Genomic DNA, 27,439 nt, shown 5'->3' on the forward strand with positions numbered 1-27,439 from the left:
GCGCACATCCAACCCGGAAGCCAGCCGCACCAATGCGCCGGAGGAAACACCGTGCACCTGGCCACCTTGGCTAGCCCGCCACAGGAGTCGCTGGTGCGCGATGAGACAAGGACACCCCTACCGACGCTAGGCCAATTGTGCGTCGCCCCACGGACCTCCCGGTCGCGGCCGGTTACGACAGAGCCTGGGCGCAAACCCAGGACTCTGATGGCACAGCTGGCGCTGCAGTACAGCGCCCTTAACCACTGCGCCACCCGGGAGGCCCTCAGTTTGCACTGTATTTCTGATCAATTTTATGTTATTTTAATGGACAAAAAATGTGCTTTTCTTTCAAAAACAAGGACATTACTAAGTGACCTCAAACTTTTGAACGGTAGTGTAGGTCACAAGGGTCACCAAATTTGTAAAGGCGGAGTACATGGGACCTCTTCCAAACCTTGGGGATAGTACCACATATAATCATCAGGTTAAAATATGGGTTAATGATTCAGCAATCAGTGGGGCAGAGAGCTGCAGCAAAAATGGATCAAGCATTTCAGCTCCAGTGATTTTTTAAAACATAAATCTTAAGCACGCCATCTAGCACATCACAGAGTAAATAGTTGAAATGCAAACAAAGATTCACTAGAAGTTGACAGGTTAACCATCGATTTAGCTAGAGGCTGGCAGAGAAACGAGCAGTCGATTGACTGACCAGGGTCAACTGTGACGGCCCTGAATTTTTCTGAACCGTCTCAGTGCTTCTCCTTCCAATAGGGCGCTTTCCCTTTAATTCCCAATTAAATAGCCAGCATCAGCTGTGCAAAAGTGGGGTTGTGATGGAGACGTGAATGAGGATGTGTTCAACCCTCAGTTCCCGATGCTTCTATATTCCGTTTGTTTTGTTGCCTTTAAACTTGTGTTTTGTAGCCTAATAGAGTTTACCCAGGATCGGATCCACTCTTTGCGTCCGTGGACTACACCTCTCCGTTCTTCGTGGCCTTTCTCAGTTGGCGAATTGGCTTGTCTGACTACAACCTTTTTGTATACGGTATTTCATTTGTTTTGATGTGATGTATACTGTGATGATTTATGTAGTTAGTTGTAGTTGAGGACTTAGTAAGAGTTGATATGCTTTAAAGTTCTGTGGTAAAATAATTGTTATTGATTGTATGATTAATCCTGGGTTTACGTTACACTTGAATGAACGGACAAACATTGCGTGACAAAGGTCCCTTGAGTTCCCTGAACTCCTTTACCGGGCTGGACTCTTTTTAGGCCCGAGGTACAGGACATTTGTGGATGAACCAGAACTCATTGTGTTATATTATTATTTGTGTTTGTAATAATTTGTTGGTAATACAACCCACGCAAAATAATACAGTTGTTTTTGAAGTTCTTTCCAATGTTTTAAGGGTTTATGAAAAGTTAATTTCCATCCAGACTTTGACATAAGTCCTTTGTATTGGTGTGGGACTCATTCCCTCCCAAACCAAAAGGAGAAACCAATGTTTTCTCTGGTAGGCACAACCTACCTGGCACCCCTATAAATAATAACCTCAAGTCAAAACCGTTACACAACTACACCACCGTTTATCTGAAATGAAATGCCTGCAGAGATCAAAGTATGATTAAAAGCATCACTTATCCCATTCCATCTATGTTATAATGCCAGAGTCAGAACTTGCAGGGAAGAAGAATTTGTACACTTCAGTGCATTTTACTGTTTTCCCAAATGTTGAAGTACCACCAGCAGAGTCAGAGCTTCAAAGGTAGCTTGATTTAGCTTTCTTAATACATCTGTTTAGCTTTCTTAGTACATCTGTTTCTCAATTGTCTGAAAGATTGACAGTCCACTAGAGTCAGTTTTCCTTGCTTTGGCCCAGGCCTGATTTCTCCTCCGAATGAGCTCAGATAATTCTGAAGAAAACCAAGGGTTCGATCCATCTTTGACCCTGAATTGTTTAAAAGGGTGTGTTTATCTGCCAGAGGAATACATTTGGAGAGATTTTCAGAGTAGAACATGTCATGTAAAAATCCTGGAGCGGAAAAAAACATTTAAAAATGTATCTTAATTAAACAAGGATAGGTATTTTGCTCTTTTGTATCTCTAATACATACTATGGGACAATGATCATCATATGCAAATACTCCACTAGACAAATATTTATGGGGGTTATTAGTAAGAATTAAATCAATCAAGTAATTCAATCAACAGGGTTTTTCACATTTTATTTTTTATTTCACCTTTATTTAACCAGGTAGGCTAGAACAAGTTCTCATTTACAACTGCGACCTGGCCAAGAAAAAGCAAAGCAGTGCGACACAAACAACAACACCGAGTTACACATGGAATAAACAAACATACAGTTAATAACACAATAGATAAAAGGTCAATATACAGTGTGTGCAAATGAGGTAAGATAAGGGAGGTAAGGCAATAAATAGGTCATAGTGGCAAAATAATTATAATTTAGCATTTAAACACTGGAGTGATAGATGTGCAGAAGATGAATGTGCAAGTGGAGATACTGGGGTACAAAGGAGCAACAACAACAAAAATAACAGTATGGGGATGAGGTAGTTGGATGGGCTATTTACAGATGGGCTATGTACAGGTGCAGTGATCTGTGAACTGCTCTGACAGCTGGTGCTTAAAGTTAGTGAAGGAGATATGGGTTTCCAGTTTCAGTGGTTTTTGAAATTCGTTCCAGTCATTGGCAGCAGAGAACTGGAAGTAAAGGCGGCCAAAGTAGGACTTGGCTTTGGGGGTGACCAGTGAAATATACCTGCTGGAGCGTGTGCTACAGGTAGGTGCTGCTATGGTGACCAGTGAGCTGAGATAAGGTGGGGCTTTACCTAGCAAAGACTTACAGATGACCTGGAGCCAGTGGGTTTGGCGACGAATATGAAGCGAGGGGCAGCCAACGAGAGCATACAGGTCGCAGTGGTGGGTAGTATATGGGGCTTTGGTGACAATGGATGGCACTGTGATAGACTGCAACCAATTTGCTGAGTAGAGTGTTGGAGGCTATTTTGTAAATGACATCGCCGAAGTCAAGGATCGGCAGGATAGTCAGTTTTACGAGGGTATGTTTGGTAGCATGAGTGAAGGATGCTTTGTTGCGAAATAGGAAGCCAATTCTAGATTTAATTTTGGATTGGATGTGAGTCTGGAAGGAGAGTTTACAGTTTAACCAGACACCTTGGTATTTGTAGTTGCTCAAATATTCTAAGTCAGAACCGTCCACAGTAGTCATGCTGGACGGGCGGCAGATGCGGGCAGCGATCGGTTGAAGAGCATGCACTTAGTTTTACTTGCGTTTAAGAGCAGTTGGAGGTCACGGAAGGAGAGTTGTATGGCATTGAAGCTCGTCTGGAGGTTTGTTAACACAGTGTCTAAAGAAGGGCCAGAAGTATACAGAATGGTGTCGTCTGCGTAGAGGTGGATCAGAGAATCACCAGCAGCAAGAGCGACATCATTGATGTATACAGAGAAAAGATTCGACATGAGAATTGAACTCTGTGGCACCCCCATAGAGACTGCCAGAGGCCCGGACAACAGGCCCTCCGATTTGACACATTGAACTCTGTCTGATAAGTAGTTGGTGAACCAGGTGAGGCAGTCATTATCCGTGTGGGTTTTGAGATCAATTGAGTCCCATTAAAATCAATGCATATACTCTTAAATTGATCGGAGGCCTGGGATAGCCAATCCAGATTCAAACCCCCTAAAATGACCAACTCCGACGACAGAAAAGGTGTTGAACACTCATATATAGCATCAATAGCATCTGCCATGGCAGTAAATAAATAATATATGTGTATTCTGGTTTATGGACATCTTCAACCAGGAGCTCTAAACTCTTGGGAACAGAAATATTGAAAGATTGGGATGCCATGAAATTCGATTTGACATATATTGGCACCACTTTCTGTAATCTGCCACATCTAAATACGTAATAATAATTTACTCTGATGTCTTTATCAGAGACAGAACCACGTGTCCGGGAGAACCAGAATGTCAGAACACAAGTCCTGTACCCAAAAGTCAATTGTGTCCATTTTTTTTAATCATACTTCACACATTTAGGTGCATTAGTCCAAGCCCCCTACGGGATTTAAAGTCAGAGGGGTTATTAAGCTCATTCCCATAACAGAGAACAGGCGTAGGGTCATCTGCAGCTATTTGTTGAGTGAGATGAGACTTTGCCAAGGTCCCTTGCCAACCACGTGAGAGTAGAGCAGACTGAGCATTTGACACACCTCCCCCAAGTCACTGGATGCAGGGATGAGAACTGGGAGAGCAGTCTTGGCAGAGCTCAGTCCACCCGGGTGAAGTTCCTTCCAAAGGAGTGGAGCTGCTGTAAGGGACCAGGGTGGTTGCCAATGCTCAGTTCTTAGTGTGCACAGGAGGTTTTGGTGTGGCTCCTGTAGCAGGGTTGGGGCTGCCATGATGAGTAGGAGCGTTGCAGGCCTGTCCTGGGGATGGGAGTGGGGAGGGTAATCAAAACAAGCCTTGGAGGGAGGTTGTGGGAGGGAAATTGAGAAGAGTGGTGTGGAGGGCAATGTGGCTGGCGAAGCTCCAAACTCTCAGCATATGTAGGCTGATGTTTTGTGTTTGTTTTGCCTGACCCTAAGGAAGTGGTCGAGCTGGGCTGAGTTGAGGTGGGCCTGGTCTGGTAGAGCTGTGATGGGCCGGGTCTGGTAGAGCTGTGCTATGATGAGGCGGGCCGGGTTGAGCTTTACTGAGGTGGGCTGGGTCTGGTAGCATGGAAGGGTTTAGGGGGAATTGAAGAGGGTGGTATGGAGGGCAGTGCGGTGGGCGATGCCCCAAACTCTGTGTGGGGCCTCTTTAACGTACGGAGTACGGCTTGGGCATAGCACAGTGTATCTGCATGAAGTTCCTGGGAGAGAAATGGTGGAACAGTACTAAGGTGGGCCGGGTCTGGTAGCATGGGAGGCAGGGTTTAGGGAGAATTGGGGGGGCAGTGTTCCTGGCTGTTCTCCAGTCTCTGTGAAGGGACAACAGATGCAGGTCTAAAGGAGAGTCTGATTTGTCGGTTCCGATTCAGCTGTTGGCTTGGTCCTGGGTTTTTGCGGTAATATTTGTAGAGTGGATGGTGGTGGCTGAGAAATTCCTGCCTTCGCTCGCTCATGTAGCTCCTTCTGCAGGTCCTGCATGTGGCTGGTGTTGACTGTGCCGGACAGTTCCTCTCTAAGTCTGCAAACTTAAACATTTTTCATTGCACACTGCAGCTCCCAGATCTCATCCCTATGCTGACGCACCAGGCTGATCCTTTCCTCTGTAAGACGCTGTGGTACTGCAGGTGTCACGTGTGAGAAAGGCATGCTCAGGGCTGTGTCTGCTGCAGGCGAAGGAGGGAGAGGGATGCTGGGGACTACATACTGGGGCACAGAGGGAGTGGAGGCTGTTGTAGGTAGTGGACAGCAACGATAGGTTTGATTTGGTCGAGGTAGCGAACAAATTGATCCAGACTGGCCTCCGAACCTTGAACCATCACAGTGCAGTTATTAAAAATATTAATGCTATATTTGCGGGTTTGCCTCATTATTTTGTTTCTTGACATTTGAAGTTCATTGTTGGTCTTGTGGAGAGCTGTGTGCCAAGCATTAAGATAATCCGTTTAGAACAGAAGGTCTCCTTTTTATTCCTTGTTCGCTTTTAGGATAAAGTCTGCCCTCGAGTCTCTGGGGATTCTCTTAGTAACTTAAAAAAAAAATCAAAACATTTTCAGGATGAGGAAATTATTTTCTTGCACATGATTTTATTATGTGACTTGTTAAGCAAATGTTTCCTCCTGAATTTATTTAGGCTTGCCATAACAAAGGAGTTGAATACTTATTGACTCATGACATTTCAGCTTTTCATTTTTCATTAAACACGTTTTTATATATGGCAGCGGTAGAGTGGAACAAACTCCTGTGATTAAAGCCGTTTCTGCCAGTCATAGGTTCAAACACTCCTGTAGGGCTTGGTTAATCATGTAAACAACCCTGTGCTAGTGGAGTGATTTGCTAGGTGTGTATGTATCTGTTCCCGGGGGGGGTGTACAATTTGTGTGTAATTTAAATGGTCAAGCAAAATAAATTGAAGAGAGATGAAAAAGAGAGACTAGAGCATGGTTTGGAGGAAGATAGGAGAGGAAAAATGTGTCCTGGGTTGGAGGGGGGGGGGGTAAAGAGGGGGGATATGGAGAAGTTGGTTTTTTACGGAGATGTCACTTTCACCAGACCGATGCTACTGGAGGAAAAAATGGTGAAGCAAGCTGCAGGGTGTCTGACTGCCTGCCCTGAACAAATAGTTTGTAGTGTTGCCAGTCCCAGTGTTTATACTCCAGGGGAGATGCACGGAGAGACAGACAGACACAAACCCTGCCTCTAATACTGAGTACAGGGAAACAAAGACTGCTGGGTGATTGATGCCAAATACTGACAGACTGTGTCTGGCATCAATATGATCTTCCAACCAATTGCTCCCATTGCATATTCTCTCAATTGCAAAACATCCTTTCATCATTATCATCGCTGGTGTTGTCTCTAGTAGCACAACATACACATCATGCAATATCCAATCATCATACTTTGCCTGTAGGGACATTAAAACAAGCCAGCATATCCCATTTGTTTATATAGCAGTGATAATGAGTGATTATTGCAATACTTTTTAGCACCAGGCTCTGAACAATTCCCATTCCTCTCATATTCTTCCCAACCCAGCCCTACTCTCCGCGTCAGACGAGGACAGCAGCCAGCCAGCCTCCAATATGATACCTCCATCCAGACCACTCACAGTTATTATCATTATTACAATCTTATTACATCACAGTGAGCACTGACTGTGTGGACTTTATTACTGCGTTTAGCGGTGCCATGACAGCACAATTCATTACAGACTGAGCCGCAATATTACTGTGCCCAAGCCGGCTGAGCCTATTCTGGATTAGCTGCCATGCTCCGTCTAAACACGCCCCATTGTCCCTCTCCCCTCTGCAGCCAAACAGCCTCTTTATCCCGTGTCTGTGTTGTTGCTACACGTTTAATCCACACGGCACGCGTTCTCCCCCAACATCCTCAAAATCAGATTACTAGTGTCAATTAAACCTGGCCCAATCCGATCCATGATCTCATAAGATCCCAGTTACATTGAGAGATTACAAGTTGGTTGGGTCTGGGAGGTGCTGTGCTATGATGTTGCTGGAATCACTCACCTCTGTATACCAATATTTATTTTCATAAAGATTTAGGGATTATGGTCAAATTGTCAAATTGTAGCGCATGCGCTCAATAGCTCTTCCTTGCTCTCTCTCCCTCACATGCATACGACAGAGATACAGAGGCTCACACACACACACTAAAATCCCTTGGTGGACTGCCTGAGGGCTCCTGACTACATCCAGCACCATGCTTTATCATCCTTGGGCTGCCGTGCTGGAACCGAACTGGAGAGTGTACAAATCAAACCCATCTACAGCCACCCAATAACACTCAGGGGAGCAGGCTAGTCAAACTCCCTAGACATGCAACATTCATTAACCCCTGTAGGTCTAAGACCTTAGATTGCAATATCTACTAAGCTAACATATGGAATTGTTTAAAGATGGTCATAAAATTGATAATTGATCTATTTGATATAGAATTTTAGGACCCCTGTAGGTATATAAAAAAAATATATATATATACATTTAAAAAATGATGAAACGTTACATTTGGCCTTTACTGCTATTACCCATAGAAACACATTGAATAACACATTTGTTAACACAAAAACTGAATCATAAGGAATAAGGCTTTGAAGTGTCTGTCCTATATCTCTATATAATATAAGAAATATTTTGACCCATGTTTGGTCACATTATCGGCCTGAGAGGATTTTGAGCTGCAGCCATTACAATAAATGGTGAGTCTCAAGCATAAACACACAGGAAGCTATTAAATATGTGACCCATTCGGGAAACTAGGCGCAAATCAGGACTTCACAGGAGAGCCTTTTGAACGTACATTTGTTTTTTATTCAACAAGCGTTTTTTTGGCAGAAATGCCTTCTCGAACATGTGAACTTTCATGTACCTTAATATCAAACGTGTATGTAATCTGTAAATACGAATACAATTATTAAATTAAGAGCCTAGTTGGTTAAGCATTGAAAGACAGCAACCTTCCCGCTAGCCATGATTGGATGAGATAATGAGTGGGCTGGACATTTTATTTTATTTAACCTTTATTTAACCAGGTAGGCTAGTTGAGAACAAGTTATCATTTGCAACTGCGACCTGGCCGAGATAAAGCATAGCAATTCGACATGCCGAGAGATGAGTTTGGATTGGTCTGCGGTGTTGCAACTTGTGTCTATAAAATGAGCTGCTCGTAATGCCTACACAGTTCTTTGGAAAATATCTAACTTTAGCCATGGAGAACTGCAAATATGTTGCTACTTCGCTCAATAACGTTGCTGCCCTGAATTTATCAGGCGCTATCGACAAAAGGTCAGTGGGGGAAAGTTGTGACGACGATCGTGCCATGACTCTCACTCTGAAAATACGTTTTGAAATCAGTGGAACACAACCGGTCAAACAAGCTGTGCAAACTAAACGGAAACACAGTATGTCTCATAAAAGTGGTTGCAGTCTGCCGTGAAGCTTTCATCCGTGTATACAGGTAAGAATCTAGCTACGGATTCAGATAGTATGCGTTTCTAATTTTCGCAGAAAGTCGTTTTCATTGTAAGCGAAAGCTTGCTGTCACGCCCTGGTCAAAGTATTTTGTGTTTATCTTCATTTATTTGGTCAGGCCAGGGTGTGGCATGGGTTTTTGTATGTGGTGTGTTGGTATTGGGATTGTAGCTTAGTGGGGTGTTCTAGTTAAGTCTATGGCTGTCTGAAGTGGTTCTCAATCAGAGGCAGGTGTTTATCGTTGTCTCTGATTGGGAACCATATTTAGGCAGCCATATTCTTTGAGTGTTTCGTGGGTGATTGTCCTTAGTGTTCATGTCTCTGTGTTTGTTTGCACAAGATAGGCTGTTTAGGTTTTCGCGGTACATTTCTTGTTTTTGTATTATCGTGTTTATTCGTTAATTAAACATGTATCAAAATTACCACGCTGCATTTTGGTCCGACTCTCTTTCACCCAAAGAAAACCGTAACACTTGCCGATAGCTAGCCAGCTGGTGTTCGATGGCTGGCTTGCTAACTAACAATGAACCTAACTTTAGCTTGCTATGACAATCGGTTTATATTGCTAGTAATGTTACTCTATGGATTGGGATTATTTTTAATATTTTAGCTAGTTAATGTGACATGTCTAAACAAAAGACCCCAAATTAAAGCTTGCTGTTAGCTAACGCCAGCTGAGGTTAGGTGGCTGGCTAGCTAACATTAATTTACGTATGAACTGTGTAACGTTATTTTTCTCAGAATGCCATTTCACATGGCTAGTTATAGCCTAATGTTAGCTAGCTAACATTGAACCTATTGGTTAACTTTAGCTAGTTATGCCAATCAGTTTGTATTGCTAGTTAATGCTTGCTGTTAGCTAGACAGCTGACATTAGCTGGCTGGCTAGCTACAGTAGCTAACATTCCCTGTGTGTAGTGATATTGTATAATAATGCTAAAATGTTTGTATATGGAATTTATCTTTCAGCATCAATCAGAACATGCCTGACTCTAATCCATAGGTCATACAGTCATCAAAAGGAGAGCTGGTGCAAGCAAAGGCATCAGCTACATGAGAAAACACATGTGGACCTGAATTGTGATAACTGCAGTGGCCAAAACAAGAACAAGTTTGTGCTCTGGTATACACAAACTCCACCAGAATCTGGACCTTCACTTTCTAATCACAAGTTTGCCCGACTGGTGCTTCGGCCTCATTTAAGCAGCGCTTCAGAAAGACCAGAGTCAACACTTTGTCTGAGATTGCAGGTGTTGAGAAGGACAGCACTGTGACTGGTCAACATCACACAGCTGGTTGGACTGGAGGATGGGACGGTGCTGGTGGAAAGCTATGGCTGGCAACTACACCTGACTTTACTTCAGGCCACTGCCACAGATCAAGCAGTACCAGCACTTCAGATGAATAATTTTCACTGTATGAGGTTATTCTTATCTAAACTTTCAGAGGTGAATTGATGTTGTGCAGGGTTGTAAATGTCAGATGTATTTCCCTCTGTTTTACAGCTTCAATGCTCTTGAGTCTTGTGTTGTTGCCAAGGCATTATCGGACTGTCGGGACCAGGTTTCAGCTGCTGCGCATCCATCCTCCCATAGATGATCTGCCTGTGAAAGCACCACCTGGACTGGACACAGCTGGACAAACTATATTTGACAAGCTCAGGGAGTTTTGCGACAGAGGGTATGGATGTCACATGTCCTGCACCAAAGTCAAGGGCAGGACAGAAACAGGCTCTCCGAATATAGATTCCCTTGTTCATGCGTGGTGCGGACGGACCAGTCATCAGCACTATCTGCAGTGCCTCTATTCACATGACTCACTCCTAACACATGTTGCTGCTACTATTTCAACAACAACAAAAAGTCTCCTGCTGTTCAGCCACTTTACCCCTAATTGTGTGCATAGAACTACCTCGTCTATCACTGATATCGTTACACGATATCAGTATGTTATTTATATTGACACTGCCTATTTCTGATATTGCTACTATGCAAGTAACCATCTGGCTGTACTGTTTACACCTTCTGTAGAGACCATCCACTTAGCAAAATATTGAGATGTGTGTGTGTGGTCGTAACATGATTTTGTGACATACAGTGGGGCAAAAAAGTATTTAGTCAGCCACCAATTGTGCAAGTTCTCGGATTTAAGATGAGAGAGGCCTGTAATTTTCATCATAGGTACACTGCAACTATGACAGACAAAATAATCCAGAGAATCACATTGTAGGATTTTTAATGAATTTATTTGCAAATGATGGTGAAAAATAAGTATTTGGTCAATAACAAAAGTTTATCTCAATACTTTGTTATATACCCTTTGTTGGCAATGACAGAGGTCAAACGTTTTCTGTAAATCTTCACAAGGTTTTCACTCACTGTTGCTAGTATTTTGGCCCATTCCTCCATGCAGATCTCCTCTAGAGCAGTGATGTTTTGAGGCTGTTGCTGGGCAACACGGACTTTCAACTCCCTCCAAAGACTTTCTATGCGGTTGAGATCTGGAGACTGGCTAGGCCACTCCGGGACCTTGAAATGCTTCTTACGAAACCACTCCTTCGTTGCCCAGGCGGTGTGTTTGGGATCATTGTCATGCTGAAAGACTCAGACACGTTTCATCTTCAATGCCCTTGCTGATGGAAGGTTTTCACTCAAAATCTCACGATGCATGGCCCCATTCATTCTTTCCTTTACACGGATCAGTCGTCCTGGTCCCTTTGCAGAAAAACAGCCCCAAAGCATGATGTTTCCACCCCCATGCTTCACAGTAGGTATGGTGTTCTTTGGATGCAACTCAGTATTCTTTGTCCTCCAAACACGACGAGTTGAGTTTTTACCAAAAAGTTATATTTTGGTTTCATCTGACCATATGACATTCTCCCAATCTTCTTCTGGATCATCCAAATGCTCTCTAGCAAACTTCAGACAGGCCTGGACATGTACTGGCTTAAGCTGGGGGACACGTCTAGTACTGCAGGATTTGAGACCCTGGCGGCGTAGTGTGTTACCGATGGTAGGCTTTGTTACTTTGGTCCCAGCTCTCTGCAGGTTATTCAGTAGGTCCCCCCGTGTGGTTCTGGGATTTTTGCTCACTGTTCTTGTGATCATTTTGACCCCATGGGGTGAGATCTTGCGTGGAGCTCCAGATCGAGGGAGATTATCAGTGGTCTTGTATGTCTTCCATTTCCTAATAATTGCTCCCACAGTTGATTTTTTCAAACCAAGCTGCTTACCTATTGCAGATTCAGTCTTCCCAGCCTGGTACAGGTCTACAATTTTGTTTCTGGTGTCCTTTGACAGCTTTATTCTGATAACAAGTTCAAACAGGTGCCATTAATACAGGTAACGTGTGGAGGACAGAGGAGCCTCTTAAAGAAGAAGTTACAGGTCTGTGAGAGCCAGAAATCTTGCTTGTTTGTAGGTGACCAAATACTTATTTTCCACCATAATTTGCAAATAAATTCATTAAAAATCCTACAATGTGATTTTCAGGATTTTTTTTCTTCTCATTTTGTCTGTCATAGTTGAAGTGTACCTATGATGAAAATTACAGGCGTCTCTCATCTTTTTAAGTGGGAGAACTTGCACAATTGGTGGCTGACTAAACTTTTTTTGCCCCACTGTACCACAACAATAACATGTGACCATATCAAGTGTCCACCACAAATATCTTTATGTACTGTACATGTGCACCTCACTCGGGTTTCAACTCCAGTTGATTGACCTTAACTTAGTATTCCATACATGTGATAAGTGCATGTGTAACAGTATATAAAGTATGCTAATGTACTGGTGTGAAGGCATTTGGGCAGCGGTGTGAAAGTACTAAAATTGTTTTGTGGTATCTGTACATTACTTTACTATTTTTGGCTACTTTTTCTTCACTACATTCATGATACTTTTTACGCAATACATTTTCCTTGACACCCAAAAGTACTTGTTACATTCTGACAGGAAAATTGTCCAATACCCACACTTATCAAGAGAAAATCCCTACTGCCTCTGATCTGGCCGACTCACTAAAGTCAAATACTTTGTAAATTATGTTGGAGTGTGCCCCTGGCTAACGCTAATAAAAGGAATTGTGCAGTCTAGTTTAATATACGGAATTTGACATTATTTATACTTGACAACTCTGACAATGTAGTACTTTTTCCACCACTGGATGTGGCTGGGGGTTATAACATTTATTTCACATGACTCATCAATTTAGACACCATGTTTACCTGTAATTGTTCCTTATTGTAGGCTACTAACACTTCTAGTCTTATCTTTACTACACTACTCAATGTTTATCACATGACCTCACATGTGAATCCTTAGAGATGGGTGGGGCTGGTTTTTGAGGGTGTGAACCATGCTGAATGGGTGTAGACAAAGGGGAGCTCTCCAGTAGGTACCACAGCTTTCAAAGGTCCTTTTCTCAAATGGATCAACTTTCAAAGCAGAATTACTTAATTGTTTCTCAATTGCAGTGTGTGATATACAATTTTGTAGCTCTGAGTCTCTACTTTTATCCAGTTTTTAAAAAAAATAGAATTTTGCTACATAAGACCGATTTGTGCTGGTCAGTCACAATTTCACAAAATGACATCACTGTGTGATGCACGGGTGCGTCAAACGACTCTATAAAACATTTCACTGCGGCCCCCTGGCTGCTAGTTGAATGCTCTGATAAGCTCGGAGACGGAATAAGACAGGAACACGCTCCTCTTCACTCACTACCACTTAATGTTGACAGAGGCATGCACATAAGCACACTGTTGTTTAAGAGTGTAATGAAATCAAGTTTAATCAAATACAACCCCATCATATTAAGGTCCATTATGAGATAATGAATCTCATTTGGACAACAGCGGAACGTCCCTCCAGACAAACATTGTTATTTAAGGGTTGTGTGTATAATTTGTGCTTTATTTATCTACTTACACATCAGAGGATACGGTTAACATCACGTCCCCAGAGTCTCTTCCTCTGCCTTAGATTAAAATGGGGTAACATTTGCTGTTTATCTGAATTATATCACTAGTTACTGCAGTGTCTTTTCTTAATAGACTTCAAGCTACAAGCTATACTAAATGCTCTGTGGAGTGACCTTGATCCCGTGCGTGTGTGTTTGCCTGCATATGTGTGGCACAGCCCATTCACTGTTCAGCATTACATAAATGTTACTGAACCTTGATGACAACTAAAGGATTATGAAGGAATGGAACTAGATGTATAAATTAACAAATGAAACAACCTGAACAAAGCCTGAAGGAGGTAATAACTTTCAAATGACTAGATACTGGATGAAATGAGACGCCTTCATGTATCATGCTTATTCCACTCATCTGAATGTGTCAATAGAAATACATACATGGAATGGGGAAACAGGGAGGTGGTGGCTATGGGCTACTTACTGACTTCCAACCTTAACTGAGCTAGGGCTCTCAACCTACATGAAACACACATTAATTTGTCAAATATCCTGCCAGGCTATTATGACATCTAAAGGTCTACTTGAACAATGCAGTGCTTTTCTAAGAGCATAAACACACAAGCAGGCATTAATGTATGTGTGCATATACACGCATATGCACGCTCAGCACCATACCAGTGTCACCATACCAGTACATTTGATAACGGTGCATTTCTATGTTCGGCAGTGAAAAATAAACTAAGAAAAGGTCCTAAGAAAATCGCTCCCTATGATGTCATTGGGGGTTATTATATCAAAATTCAAATAAGTGATTTTCAGCCGGGAGGGCATTAGTAGACACGTATGTTGCTGGAAATAATGAATATGATGCTAAAAAGTGGTGAAGTCTCCGTTTAACAACTCGTACTGCTAGTGCAATCACAAAGCTCACCAGAGACTTCCTCACATCTGTTCCTGTCCAACATTTGTTTTCGCTGTCTCCTGAACCAATAGAGCCCTCCAATGGCATCAGAGTGCCGCCACCCATAAAAAGCAGTGTAATGTCAGAGCCCTGATTACTATTACGATTAACATAAAAACCACATTGTTTCCAAAGCACTTCAGAATAAATTTGGCTGGTGCAGATGAAGGACTTGCCAAAGACAACCCTCTGCAATGCTGTTTAACAATACCACAGACTAGATACTGCTGAATCGCCATCAAGGCCAGACCATAACTGGGCCTACGATGATGCGTGGCAGCAATACACTACTTGATAGGTCTGGGAGAGGAGGGAAAGAGAAAGAGCTTTTCCTTTGCTTGAATGTGTCCTATTGCATTTCCATACGTGCAGTATGTCTGTGTGTATTTACAGTGTGCGTGTTTACAGTGTGTGTGAGTGAGGTATAACTATCTCTGAGAAACCCATGTCTGCCTCAAGTTCTGACCCCTTATGTTTTCCCATTTCCCACCCCTCCCTCCTTTATTCTGCAAACTTCTCTTCCATTTTTTGATTATGTATTGCATGACAACGCCATCCAATCCCATTTCACACACTGAAAGCTCTGCTATCTGCAGCCATTTAGGCCTAAGTGACCACTCCATCTCATCCTGCAACCATTTACATGTTTGGGTCTCATTATGACATTTGTAAGGCAGGCAGGCTGCCACACAGTGTCTGAATGAGCGAGGGGGAATTTCACTGATTAGTTTTCACCTTTGATATGGGAGCGTATTGCTGACCCAGTAGAATGGGATTCGGGCTGGAGGGAGAATTGAGTGAGTTTTAAAGTGCAAAGCCTTACCTCCGGAGAAATACAAAATGTGCAACATGACTCCGTCCTCTGCCCACAAAAATGTCCCCCTCTCGCAGACAGCAGGACACAAGAACAAGCACGCGTCGATGAAATGGCAAGAGAGTTGTTCAAATCGAAGAAAAATGATCTCAGCATTTTACCAAAATATTGGTGTTTTCATTATGAGACACTTTTATTCCAAGCACAGCCATGCCATTTTCATTCATGTAAACTATTACTGTCAGGTCAATGAACATCAAAAGGTATTGCCATAATTATTACCATATGAAGTCAATACATATACATATGCAAGTCAATACATATTACGATAGTAAGTCTGTCTGGCTGCTTTACACATATCCTGTGTGTGACTAGAGAAGAGGTACCCACGTGGAATAAAATTGCTATGCCTTGCCTCGGCAACCCTTCTCATTAAAAAAAGAAAACATTTACCAGTGTCATACATTATCTGAGGACAAATGCCATTAGTTCACATCCAATCATTGTTTGAACAGCTTTAATTATATAAAAAGAGCCAGGGTAAATGAGAGCTCCAGAGCAAGTCTAACTATTGACGATTCTGAAGTACGATGAGACTTTCAACCTAATGTCAGATCCACTGTAACTAGGAACACACACGGTCAGAAACACATGCAGACAGACACATTAACCCCTTACACTCATGGAAATTGGCATACCGGTATATGGACAGGGACAAATTGAAATGTTTCTAACAGAAAAACTATACACTGAAAGTACAAAACATTAAGAACACCTTCCTAATATTGAGTTGCACTTCCCCCTCCCACTTTTGCCCCCAGAACAGCCTCAAATCATTGGGGCATGGACTTTAAAAGGTGTCGAAAGCATTCCACAGTGATGCTGGCCCTCCCACAGTTGTGTCAAGCTGGCTAGACCTCTCCAAACTGCACAGGTCTAAACTAATTTCATTGCACTTTTATGACTCAAGGAAATTAGCCGTTGCCACAGATTGGCACTTGATCCAGAAAGATAAACTCAGCTCTTGCTCTGTTCAATCGTTGGGAATCTTTTGAGTTCAATATCATTACATTTGCCATTTTCTATGTCAGTTTTTTAGAGACAGACATGTATGAAATAATGAATAAATTATACAATCATAATATCAATTTGACTTTGTTTTTACCAATCTAACTACAAAACAACATAATGGTAATAATTTATTTGAAAGGTAAATCTCTATTGATAAACTGGGTAAATCAAGATGTAGCCATGGTCTATTCACAATATAGATGCATGCATATTATTCAATAGGAGTGTGATTTTATGGGGCTACAGGTGACAAACAATCCCTTCCATTTAGGACAAATTTTATTGGCAACTGATAGGAGACATTCTTTTATTGCACTGATCAACAACATATGTATAGAAGAAGCAATCAATTATTTTATAAAAGTGTGCGCTGTCTCTTTAAGAAAGTAATCATTTGCGAGGCAGACGGTGGCTGTGGAATCTGACTTTGTGGCTATGTAATCGAGTGGAAACCAGACGGGAGGCAAGGGAAATAAAAGGGAATTAGTTTTTGGTGGCGAGAGAGACAAAGTGGATTCATATTTTTTTTGGGGTGACAATCAACTTTGAAATCAGCATATTTTGTGTTATGGTTTGCATATTATCACAAACAAATTACTAGGGAAATGAATTCTGCAGTAAGCTAGCCTACATTTAAAGCTGGAATCTACCAGTATCGTTTTGCATTGTAAAAGTGTTCTAGCCGTTACGGACATTGTTTTGTGAACATTAATGAACAGTTTCAACATTTCTACATGCTGTGTTGCATTATTCAAGTGTGTTAACTTCTGTGAAGAATGAGTGGGAACAATGCAGCCCAGACAGCTCTAGCAGTGAATGAGTAGGTGGAGCATGCACGTGCTAATAAGGGCCTGCGCTGATAGATAGACTTGATCCTCTCAATCACACGAGACACATTTGACAGAAGTACTGAAAGTAACAAAAATATACTAGCGAACCATTTATTTTGTATCGGAAAAGTACAGACGTTTCTGTGTACCGTGCTGCACTAGTCAAAATCCATACAGCGCTGTGAACCAGAGAACCTGAGCTCTGACGTCATGTATAGCGCATTACTGTACAGCTACTGGGTTCCAAGGCACTTATCAATGACAAAATCTTACATTTTCAAACCATATACGAGATGACAGGGGCTGTGAGTGGAAAGGACCTATCGCCACCATGAAAAATGAAATATTAGAATTCTCGCTGATAGATAAGACATTCAAAGGGTGCTTAATGGACCTAGCCACAGATATACCCCTCCCCCTTATCTTTCCCCCTTCAAATTACACAAGTCTCATTTCCTACTGTCCTTATCGGCATTAAGAAGAGTGAACGGGGTGATATCACATCAATACACATGCTCTAATTACAAGGCAGCATCCAGCTGCCCACGCCTCCTTACAACATTGTCCAAGCGCTGGCCCAACATTGTCCAAGCGTTCCCAAGGGAGAAGAAGCACAGAGCACAGTCGTGGCCTTGCCTGCTGCACAGAAGGCATTCACAATCAAATGGAGGAGGTCAGAAGGTCAAAGAGGTCAGGTCACGCTGATGTGGTTGTGGAGATGTTTAGTTCCACTGCTCTGTAAATGTTGATTCCTGGTTCAATCTGATTCATGTGCACTGGAGTGGGGGTTGTGCTGTAGAATTCTTAGATGTTCGCAACTCCATATCAATTACAGGAGCTCAAATCCCCCACTCAGTACAGTAGCCATCATGTCCGTTCAGCCCCAGCCCTGCTGTGATACTGTCTGTGGTGATATTCCCTACTCGGTGCTCAGGCCTGGCAGCAGCTACAACCAGCACGCATCAGAAGGGGGGCATTCTGGTAAACTGTCTTGGCTGATGAGACAGGCAGACCTGCAGCCAGCCACCGAGCACTGAGCTGGATCACACTGTACATGGCCCTAATCAATGAAAAATAAGCTCTAAATGTGTTTGTCTAGACCAGCCAGTGTAACGGATGTGAAACGGCTAGCTTAGTTAGCGTGGGCGCTAAATAGCGTTTCAATCAGTGACGTCACTTGCTCTGAGACCTTGAAGTAGTAGTTCCCCTTGCTCTGCAAGGGCCGCGGCTTTTGTGGAGCGATGGGTAACGATGCTTCGAGGGTGACTGTTGATGTGTGCAGAAGGTCCCTAGTTCGCGCCCGGGTATGGGCGAGGGGACGGTCTAAAATTATACTGTTACACCAGCATGTGCAAATAATGTGCTGGCCGTTTCGGTTAAAGCGATACACAGTAACGAGAAGAGCAATGTCCAAGACCTCCTCCAATCTGCTGCCCTCATTTATACCGGTGCAGTTCCTGGAGTGGAAGAGAGGTCAAGTGGCCATTGCAAGGAGGGCTGCTGATGGGTAGAGTAACCTGTAGATACGCAGGTTACAGTTCACTTTCATCATCATCATGATGACGTGTGTGTGTTGTTCCATATGCGAAAGATTTGCTAAATGCTTCCTCTATTTTTGTAGCACTGTTAAAGTTATGCCAAACATATCACATCAGAATAAAAATGTAATTCAACACCATTATCTTTTATAAACAGCGTTCATCAGCATGGACAGTTTTCCAATTGAAGTGAACGCAAAGGTGCTGTCCATGAAAGCCTGTCACTGCTAATAGTTACCAATTAATCAGTTACTTTCTATAAACATCATCAAAACTGTGAAACTATTGAATAGCCCATAAACTTTCTTTGGAGCGTTCCGACTATGAACACAGACATATTAACTCGAAACCTCCTTCTTGCTAGAAGCAGCACCGTTACAATCCTTCATATACTGTACTTGACTGAGGACGGGGAGCAACAGTCATTTGAATAACAATAGGTTAAAGTAATGCCATTTGTTACCAAAAAGAAGGAGAGGATAAAATATGGGAGGGAGGCCAATTCCATCCAATATGTTGTGTCAGGGAAAAAGAATCCCCAACACAGACTATTGGCTGACTACAGCAAAGCCCCGGCAAAACTGTTGATGGTTCAAATTAATGGCAGGCCGTGCAGAACTCATTATTCAGGGTGAAAACAATCTGCAAAACATGCCAAATTGTTAGCAAGCTGTAATTTGTTATGGATGGCGACTATTAAAACAGTACCCATATCAGAAAAGAGACCTCGTCGTTTAATCAGGATCCCTATGTGGCCAGGAGTTTTTCCTGACCTTGTGACCTGACCAGGATAAACTCTGTGCCCTAAATGTTCTTGTTCAGGTGGTATGGTCAGGAATAACTCCTGGCCCTGGTGTTTGGTTTATTCGGCTCCCCATTAGCTTTTGCCGAAGCAGCGGCTAATTCTTCCTGGGGTCCACACAAAAAAAAACACTGCTAGACAAGGACTGTCACACAAAATACAACAATATACAAACAATACAACAACAACAAAAAGATTGTGTGTGTGTTAGAGTGTGTCTGTGCGTGCGTTTGTGTGTCCCCCCTCACGGTCCCCGCCATCTTTTTTAAAAGCTGTTTGCTTGAGTAATTGGAGATGGAAGGGAGTTCCATGAGATCATGGCTCTGTATAATACTGTGCATTGCCGCAAATTCGTTTTGGAATTGGGGACTGTGAACAGACCCCTGGTCGCATGTCTTGTGGGGTATATATGGGTGTCTGAGCTGAATGTTATACAGACAATCTAGAATTTTCATTACAGTAATACTTATCATAAAAACTAGAAGAGAAGCAGTTAATCTCTCGTCAATACTCAACCAGGAAAGACTGGTGTGCATGTTGTTGATGTTAGTTCTGTATGTGCAGTTAAGGGTAAGGCGTGCTTCTCTGTTTTGTCAGATGCAGCTTTGCTAGGTCTTTCTTTGCTGCACGTGACCATATTCCAGGACAGTAATTAAAATGGGACAAGACCAGAGCCTCAACTAGTACAGTTGATATTTGTGCCATAAACACAGATCTTTTTATAACAGACATACCCCTTCCCATCAACACTACAACTTTGTCAATATGACCTGACCATGATAATTGACCATCCAATGTTATACCTAGGAGTTTAGCTTCCTCAACTCGATCAATGGTCACACCCCTTATACACAACTCCAGCTAAGGGTCTTGCTTTTAGTTTTAGATGTATTTAAGACCAGTTTATTATTAATCATCCATTCAGGTACTGACTCAGTGAGGTCACTGGCTTTGGGTGATGACATGAAGAGTGTGGAATCTCAGTGTACATAGTCATTCTAGCTTTGTGTAAGGCCAGTGGCAAATCATTTGTAAAAATAGAGAAGAGTAACGGCCCAAGGCCAAACACTTATTTCAACCCACAACTTAACACTTCAGTGGTACTGTCATACAACCACAGACAACACACACGGCCTGATTATTCATCCACCCCAACCACTTCGCATGAAGAAACCTACTTCCTATTATACCAACAGAATGGCATCTGAATATGTGGAATATAATCAAATTAACCAGTGTATTCATTTGATTTTCATAATTGTCTAAATGTTATAACATTGTTCAACTGAGTGAGAAACTAAGTCACCTTCTAATCAAAAGGATCATTTATCCCCAGGTGTCCTCAAGCAGCTTCAAAACTCTTTGGAAATCTCCTCTCAGACAGTACAAAAGGAGAATTGATTCTATGTTGCGGCACAGGAGACTGAATGAGTCTCTCAGTCAGAAACCAGAAGGCGTAGTGATGCTGATCTCCTACGCATACATGGGAATGGATTTGTGCTCCTCTCCATATGCATCCATCTTTAAAAAAAGAGTGGGCGAGCCAAGGGTCAGAGTTAAGCATGGGTAAGTGGCTCACAAATCGTTAGCGGTGCCCTAACCCTCATCGTTATCGCACAGTCTGACACCAACACAAACACGGTGGGGTTGTGTTTGTGTGGGGGGGATTGTGTGTGTGGGTTGATTTGTGTGTGTTTGTGTGCGCGCACATGCGTGTTGGGGTTGGGAGAGTCAAAACAGCATGCATAATTCCACCACAATGATGCCAACAGATAAGAAGGATGAGACAAAGAGAGCACATGTACACGGTCTCTCCTGCTTGCCATTGGTATACTCTCAATACAGATTACTATCCTCAAAAAAAGTTTTCCTTTATCCACAGTATGCATAGTAAAGGTCGACCGATTATGATTTTTCAACGCCGATACTGTTTATTGGAGGACCAAAAAAAGCCGATTCAGATTAATCGGCCAATTTTTTACATTTATTTGTGATAATGACAATTACAACAATACTGAATGAACACTTATTTTAACTTAATATAATACACCCCCAAACATTTTTTTTGCCTCAAATAAATAATGAAACATGTTCAATTTGGTTTAAATAATGCAAAAACAAAGTGTTGGAGAAGAAAGTAAAATTGCAATATGTGTCATGTAAGAAAGCTAACGTTTAAGTTCCTGCTCAGAACATGAGAACATATGAAAGCTGGTGGTTCCTTTTAACATGAGCCTTCAATATTCCCAGGTAATAAGTTTTAGGTTGTAGTTATAGGAATTATAGGACTTTTTCTCTCTTTACCATTTGTATTTCATTAACCTTTGACTACAGGATGTTCTTATAGGCACTTTAGTATTGCCAGTGTAACAGTATAGCTTCCGTCCCTCTCCTCGCTCCTACCTGGGCTCGAACCAGGAACACAAAGACAACAGCCACCCTCGAAGCAGCATTACCCATCGCTCCACAAAAGCCCCGGCCCCTGCAGAGCAAGGGGAACAACCACTCCAAGTCTCAGAGCGAGTGACGTTTGAAACGCTATTAGCGCGCACCCCGCTAACTAGCTAGCCATTTCACATCGGTTACACGAGCCTAATCTCGGGAGTTGATAGGCTTGAAGTCATAAACAGCTGCTGGCAAATGCACGAAAGTGCTGTTTGAATGAATGCTTACGAGCCTGCTGCTGCCTACCATCGCTCAGTCAGACTGCTCTATCAAATCATAGACTTAGTTATAACATGATAACACACAGAAATACGAGCCTTAGGTCATTAATATGGTCGAATCCAGAAACTATCATCTCGAAAACAAGACGTTTATTTTTTTCAGTGAAATACGGAACCGTTCCGTATTTTATCTAACGGTTTGCATTCTTAAGTCTAAATATTGCTGTTACATTGCACAACCTTCAATGTTATGTCATAATTACGTAAATTTCTGGCAAATTAGGCTGCCCAAACTGTTGCATATACACTGACTCTGCGTGCAATGAACGCAAGAGAAGTGACACAATTTCACCTGGTTAATATTGCCTGCTGACCTGGATTTATTTTAGCTAAATATGCAGGTTTAAAAATATATACTTCTGTGTATTGATTTTAAGAAAGGCATTGATGATCATGGTTAGGTACACATTGGAGCAACGATACGCACCGCATCGATTATACGATTATATGCAACGCAGGACACGCTAGATAAACTAGTAATATCATCAACCATGTGTAGTTAACTAGTGATTATGATTGATTGATTGATTGTTTTTTATAAGATAAGTTTAATGCTAGCTAGCAACTTACCTTGGCTTACTGCATTCGCGTAACAGGCAGTCTCCTCGTGGAGTGCAATGAGAGGCAGGTGGTTAGAGCGTTGGACTAGTTAACTGTAAGGTTGCAAGAGTGAATCCCCCGAGCTGACAAGGTAAAAATCTGTTGTTCTGCCCCTGAACGAGGCAGTTAACCCACCGTTCCTAGGCCGTCATTGAAAATAAGAATGTGTTCTTAACTGACTTGCCTAGTTAAATAAAGGTGTAAATAAAAATAAAAAATCGGCCAAATCAGTGTCCAAAAATACCGATTTCCGATTGTTATGAAAACTTGAAATCGGCCCTAATTAATCGGACATTCCGATTAATCGGTCGACCTCTAATGCATATTTGATTAATTTCCATATTTTTGTTATTAGATGGGTTTTGTGCACTATGTGGTACAAAGGTGTATTATAGGACTTAAAATCCCACGGTTCTAGGCATTGGGCAGAATCTAGATTGTCATACCTTCATATCGACCTTGTGCCAACGCAAGATATTCGGTAATACCGGCACTGAACAAAAGGGGCACTATTTTCAAACTCCACTGAGCTAACTAGCATTAGCGCAATGACTGGAAGTCTATGGGAATCTATTAGCATGCTATGCATGTCCACTCAGCATCGCACAGTCAGTCTCCCCTACAGGCTATAGAAATGCATCTCTCAATAGATCCTCTTCTATTGGCTTATGACTTTGGAGCCTTTGTCATGGTTGGATACTGACAAAGCCAGCTTTTCCCTGCATTCTGCTCTCTGTAAAGGTCTGTCCTTGCATATTAAACAGGTGGGAGCACTAGAGCAATAACATGGAGAGGACTTTGCCTCCCAGACTATACCTTATGTTTAGCCCCATCTAAAAATGCCATCATGGTTGACAGTGATAGACACACACACACAGGTTAAAAGGGAAAAAAATACTGTCACTGATGAAGATGAACGATCAGACTGCAATGCCGTAAATGAATGAGTCAGCCTTGCCCTCCCTACAGATACAGGCCTAGTGGGCTATAGTACACACACAAAGAAGGCAAGGGAAGGACTCGAGCTGGAGCTGTCCATGGTGCTGAAACCCGAGAGCATGCATACATGCCACAGCATGTATCTTCAATCTGAGTAACTCAAATGCAAACATATTTCATAATATAATTTGGCATTCCCAAAGGATACTGTGTGCAGGGGAGACTGGATTTGTCCATGGTTCTGAAACCTGGAGAGTGAACCTACAGCATATCTTTCAGTTACTAACACAAACAAACATATTGCACAATATATTATGTAGAGAAGTAGATTTAGCAAGGCAAGGGGATAACTGGAACTGTCCGTGGTGCTGAAAAATGTATCCTAACTTCAATTTAATTTAGGTACAAAAACAATCATATTTTAAATAGAATTTGGTGCTCATAAGGAGGCTGGGGGTGGTGGAACTATCAGTTGTGCTGAACCTGGGAGCTCAGCATGATATGTGTCTCCTATCTCTCAGATTTACTAAAATCGAAACATATCGGTGTCTTCAATAACATGAGATTCAGCAGGAAGCTTCAGAAGGAACTGTCCATGGTTCTGAAATCTGAAAGCTATCATGCTATGAGTCTCCTATCCCTCCGATTTGTCAACATATGACTCAACAGTCAACACAGCAAGGGAGCTCACCATCTCTTCTTTGAGCCCAATACCAATTACTATCTTATAATATAATTTGGTATTCACATACTATAAGGAAACTAGTGCTATTAGTAATCTACCTGCTGTCTATTCCATGAACCAAAAGTTCCAAAATATCTAATGTTATTCATATCTATATTTATATTTGTATCTAGGGGCTAATCCAAACAGAAACAAGAGCTCCTTCAATGAAATTCTCCTTCTTCCTTTCATTTAGCATTCTGGTCACAGGTCTACGAGAGAGACACTCTAGCATTAAATTCTCCTAAGCCAAGTCAAAAGAATCTCATTAAATTGCTTTCAATATAACAAACCATAACTGGATACCAATCCCCAGGGGAAATTGTATTGGACCGTCACACTTTTAGTGGACTAATCATCTCCACACAAGCCCCAAAGTGCTGAATGAGAACTGCCTACATTATTAGAGCCGGAGATTGCTAGTGTGCCTTTCAGACGAGATGGTGGTTCTCGCTTTGCCATCTCTCAAAACTGTCTTTGATTGTTTGCCCCTGTGTCATTCTGTTCAAAGTTGTAGATTTATGCTCTAATGGTTTCTTGTCTTGTACCTGGCAGAGATTTGACTGTGGCTCATTTGAGGGCAGACGGTGCCATGTTGCCTCTACTTTATTGCAGTCCAGGCAGTGGTTCACCTCAGAGGTGAATACTGTATCATCTGATTACACTGTGCTGCAGAACTGCCCGTTTAGGATATCTGAGATGACCATACCACAGCTACATACACTATGACCATTTCTGAAATAAATGCTTGTTTTTTTCTAATTGTAACATTACATCTATTCAGCATTACTTGTATATTCAATGACCACACTAAAAGTTTAGGTAGAGTTTACAACTTGTTGAGATCACTAGATATAGCATTAACACAGTTGTTGTCATTCTGTACATCAAGGCAGCTGTGTTACAGTTTTTTGGGGTGATCCAAACTTGCTTCAATGACCATGCTGGAGTCACTAATATCAGTTTATAACACATTATAAGATAACATGTGGTGATAGACAACACATGACCAGAACAGTTCCAGCTTACCATGAGGAGATCACGCAACAAGTTCAGTAATACAGAGTCAGACAGGAGGGAGAAATCATACGCAACAGAGACAGTGCAGAAAAAAATGGTGATGTCACGATCCCGTAAATAAGGGTCCTTTTCTCGGGCACTGCAGATACTACTGCGGGTGTGGTGACTGCATTAGTAAAGTGCGCGCGGTCTCCACGCAAACACAGGAATAATATAATCTGCTTTCATTGGAGAGACCAGACGGCAACAGCTACCCGCCCACCACAACTAGCACTTCCAATTGACGTGCCCAGAAGTTCAAATCATGAATCTGTTGTCAGGTCTATTCACTAAATTGACTTGCGATCTCACCTTGCTTGTGCGCTGACTGCCACCATCCCAATAACGGCTTGCCATCAAGCGAAGTGAAAAGCGTCTCCCCTAGCCCAGGTTGTATATTAAATACATAGTTTACATTGCCACAGCCCCACGCAATGACAATCTGACATCTGCGCTCAATCTGACAACAGTTTGATATTCCATGCACACCATCCCTTGCTCTCATTATGCCTCTTTTTTCTCCCCTGTCTGTAACCGGCATATTTCTACCAACTGGAATAAGAACTCAATTAAAATGTTCCGATAAAAGCAACTCGGGAAGACACCAACATTCCACAAAACACCACTTTCATGCCCTACAAGGACTAACCTCCCAATCTAGCGAATCCCACTCTTCGGTAAACATCCGGAGGATTTCTGTCCTTCCAAACGCGGACTAGGCAAAGAGGCACTACGGAATGACTGAGCGATGCGATGCCATTGCGCTGTCGGTATTATCCTCATGAAATCAATTTTAATAGGGGACGTCGACAGGAGAAGGTATTCGTAAATGCACACCTCGACGACACCACGGCCAACTTGAGCGAGATAGATTTAATGATAGCTTGCTTTACAATCGAACATTTCGGTGGAAGAAGGTTGCAACCAATTATTACACCACTTGCGCTTGACTTGAAGGCGAATACTGACAAGGCGCTCGTTCTATTGAGCATCGTTTCGATTTGAGCTGCCGTACTCCCTTTAGCAGAGGTGGCAGACAAGAAAACCAACTTCGTATTTCCAAAATGTAGAAAAAACGAGTAATACAATCCTCAGCCATGGTTCCATTGCGCATCCCCACATTACATTTTCCTCTGTGGGAATAGGCTACAACAATAAAGCAAGATTTTCAAAGGTCCCTTATATCACGAAGTGGTTGGCAAGGCACGTGACTACTCCTTTGTGCAAAATGATGTATTGGATTCATTATAAGCAACAAGCCGCGAGATAACCAGGGAAAGGGTGTCCTGTGAGATGATTGGAATAAGGTCACTTCTGTACTCACCATTAGCACCGCAAAGTTATTGTGATGAGTGCAATGAATGGTGGTCGTGTTGCCCGTGGAGCCTGTTATGTGGCACCCCTCTGCCCGCCAGCCACCGTGCCCATCTAGCAGGTCAAAATCCCAATAGGCTGCAGTTGGGTCTACACCCAGCGCGAAGTGCCTGAGAGCAATGGTAACCGAGTGCACGGCGCTCCCGATGCTGCACCCATCTGCAAGAAAGAAACACATTAAATTAGGGAAACCAAGTGGAAAGTCTAAGTGCAACATCCAAGAAACACACACACACACACACACACTTTACTGTCCGACAACCATACATTATTATTAATTCTGCCTATTTTCACAATGTATCTTTCATTGACATGTTTGTGTTTAAGATTTAAAAGCTATTAAACATCTGCCACAGATATCATCATCAAGAGGATGGTAACGACAAAAATATTATACAATGAAAAGAAA

General features: G+C 42.3%; 1 protein-coding gene across 4 annotated transcripts in view; it reads right to left on the reverse strand.

Annotated features, from left to right (window-relative positions):
* Positions 1-27,439, reverse strand: part of LOC110502313 (adhesion G protein-coupled receptor A3) — a 264,724-nt gene that overhangs the window by 56,316 nt on the left and 180,969 nt on the right. For 2 of the 4 annotated variants that reach the window (XM_036959858.2, XM_036959857.2), the window contains exon 14: positions 26,981-27,189. The exons of the other annotated variants lie outside the window; for them this stretch is intronic. In XM_036959858.2, the coding sequence (XP_036815753.2) occupies positions 26,981-27,189 (209 nt within the window). The remainder of the gene's footprint in view (positions 1-26,980; positions 27,190-27,439) is intronic. 4 annotated transcript variants of the gene reach the window in all.

This window comes from Oncorhynchus mykiss, chromosome 23, assembly GCF_057628025.1.
Source record: "Oncorhynchus mykiss isolate SJ-2025 chromosome 23, ASM5762802v1, whole genome shotgun sequence".
NCBI lineage: Eukaryota > Metazoa > Chordata > Actinopteri > Salmoniformes > Salmonidae > Oncorhynchus > Oncorhynchus mykiss.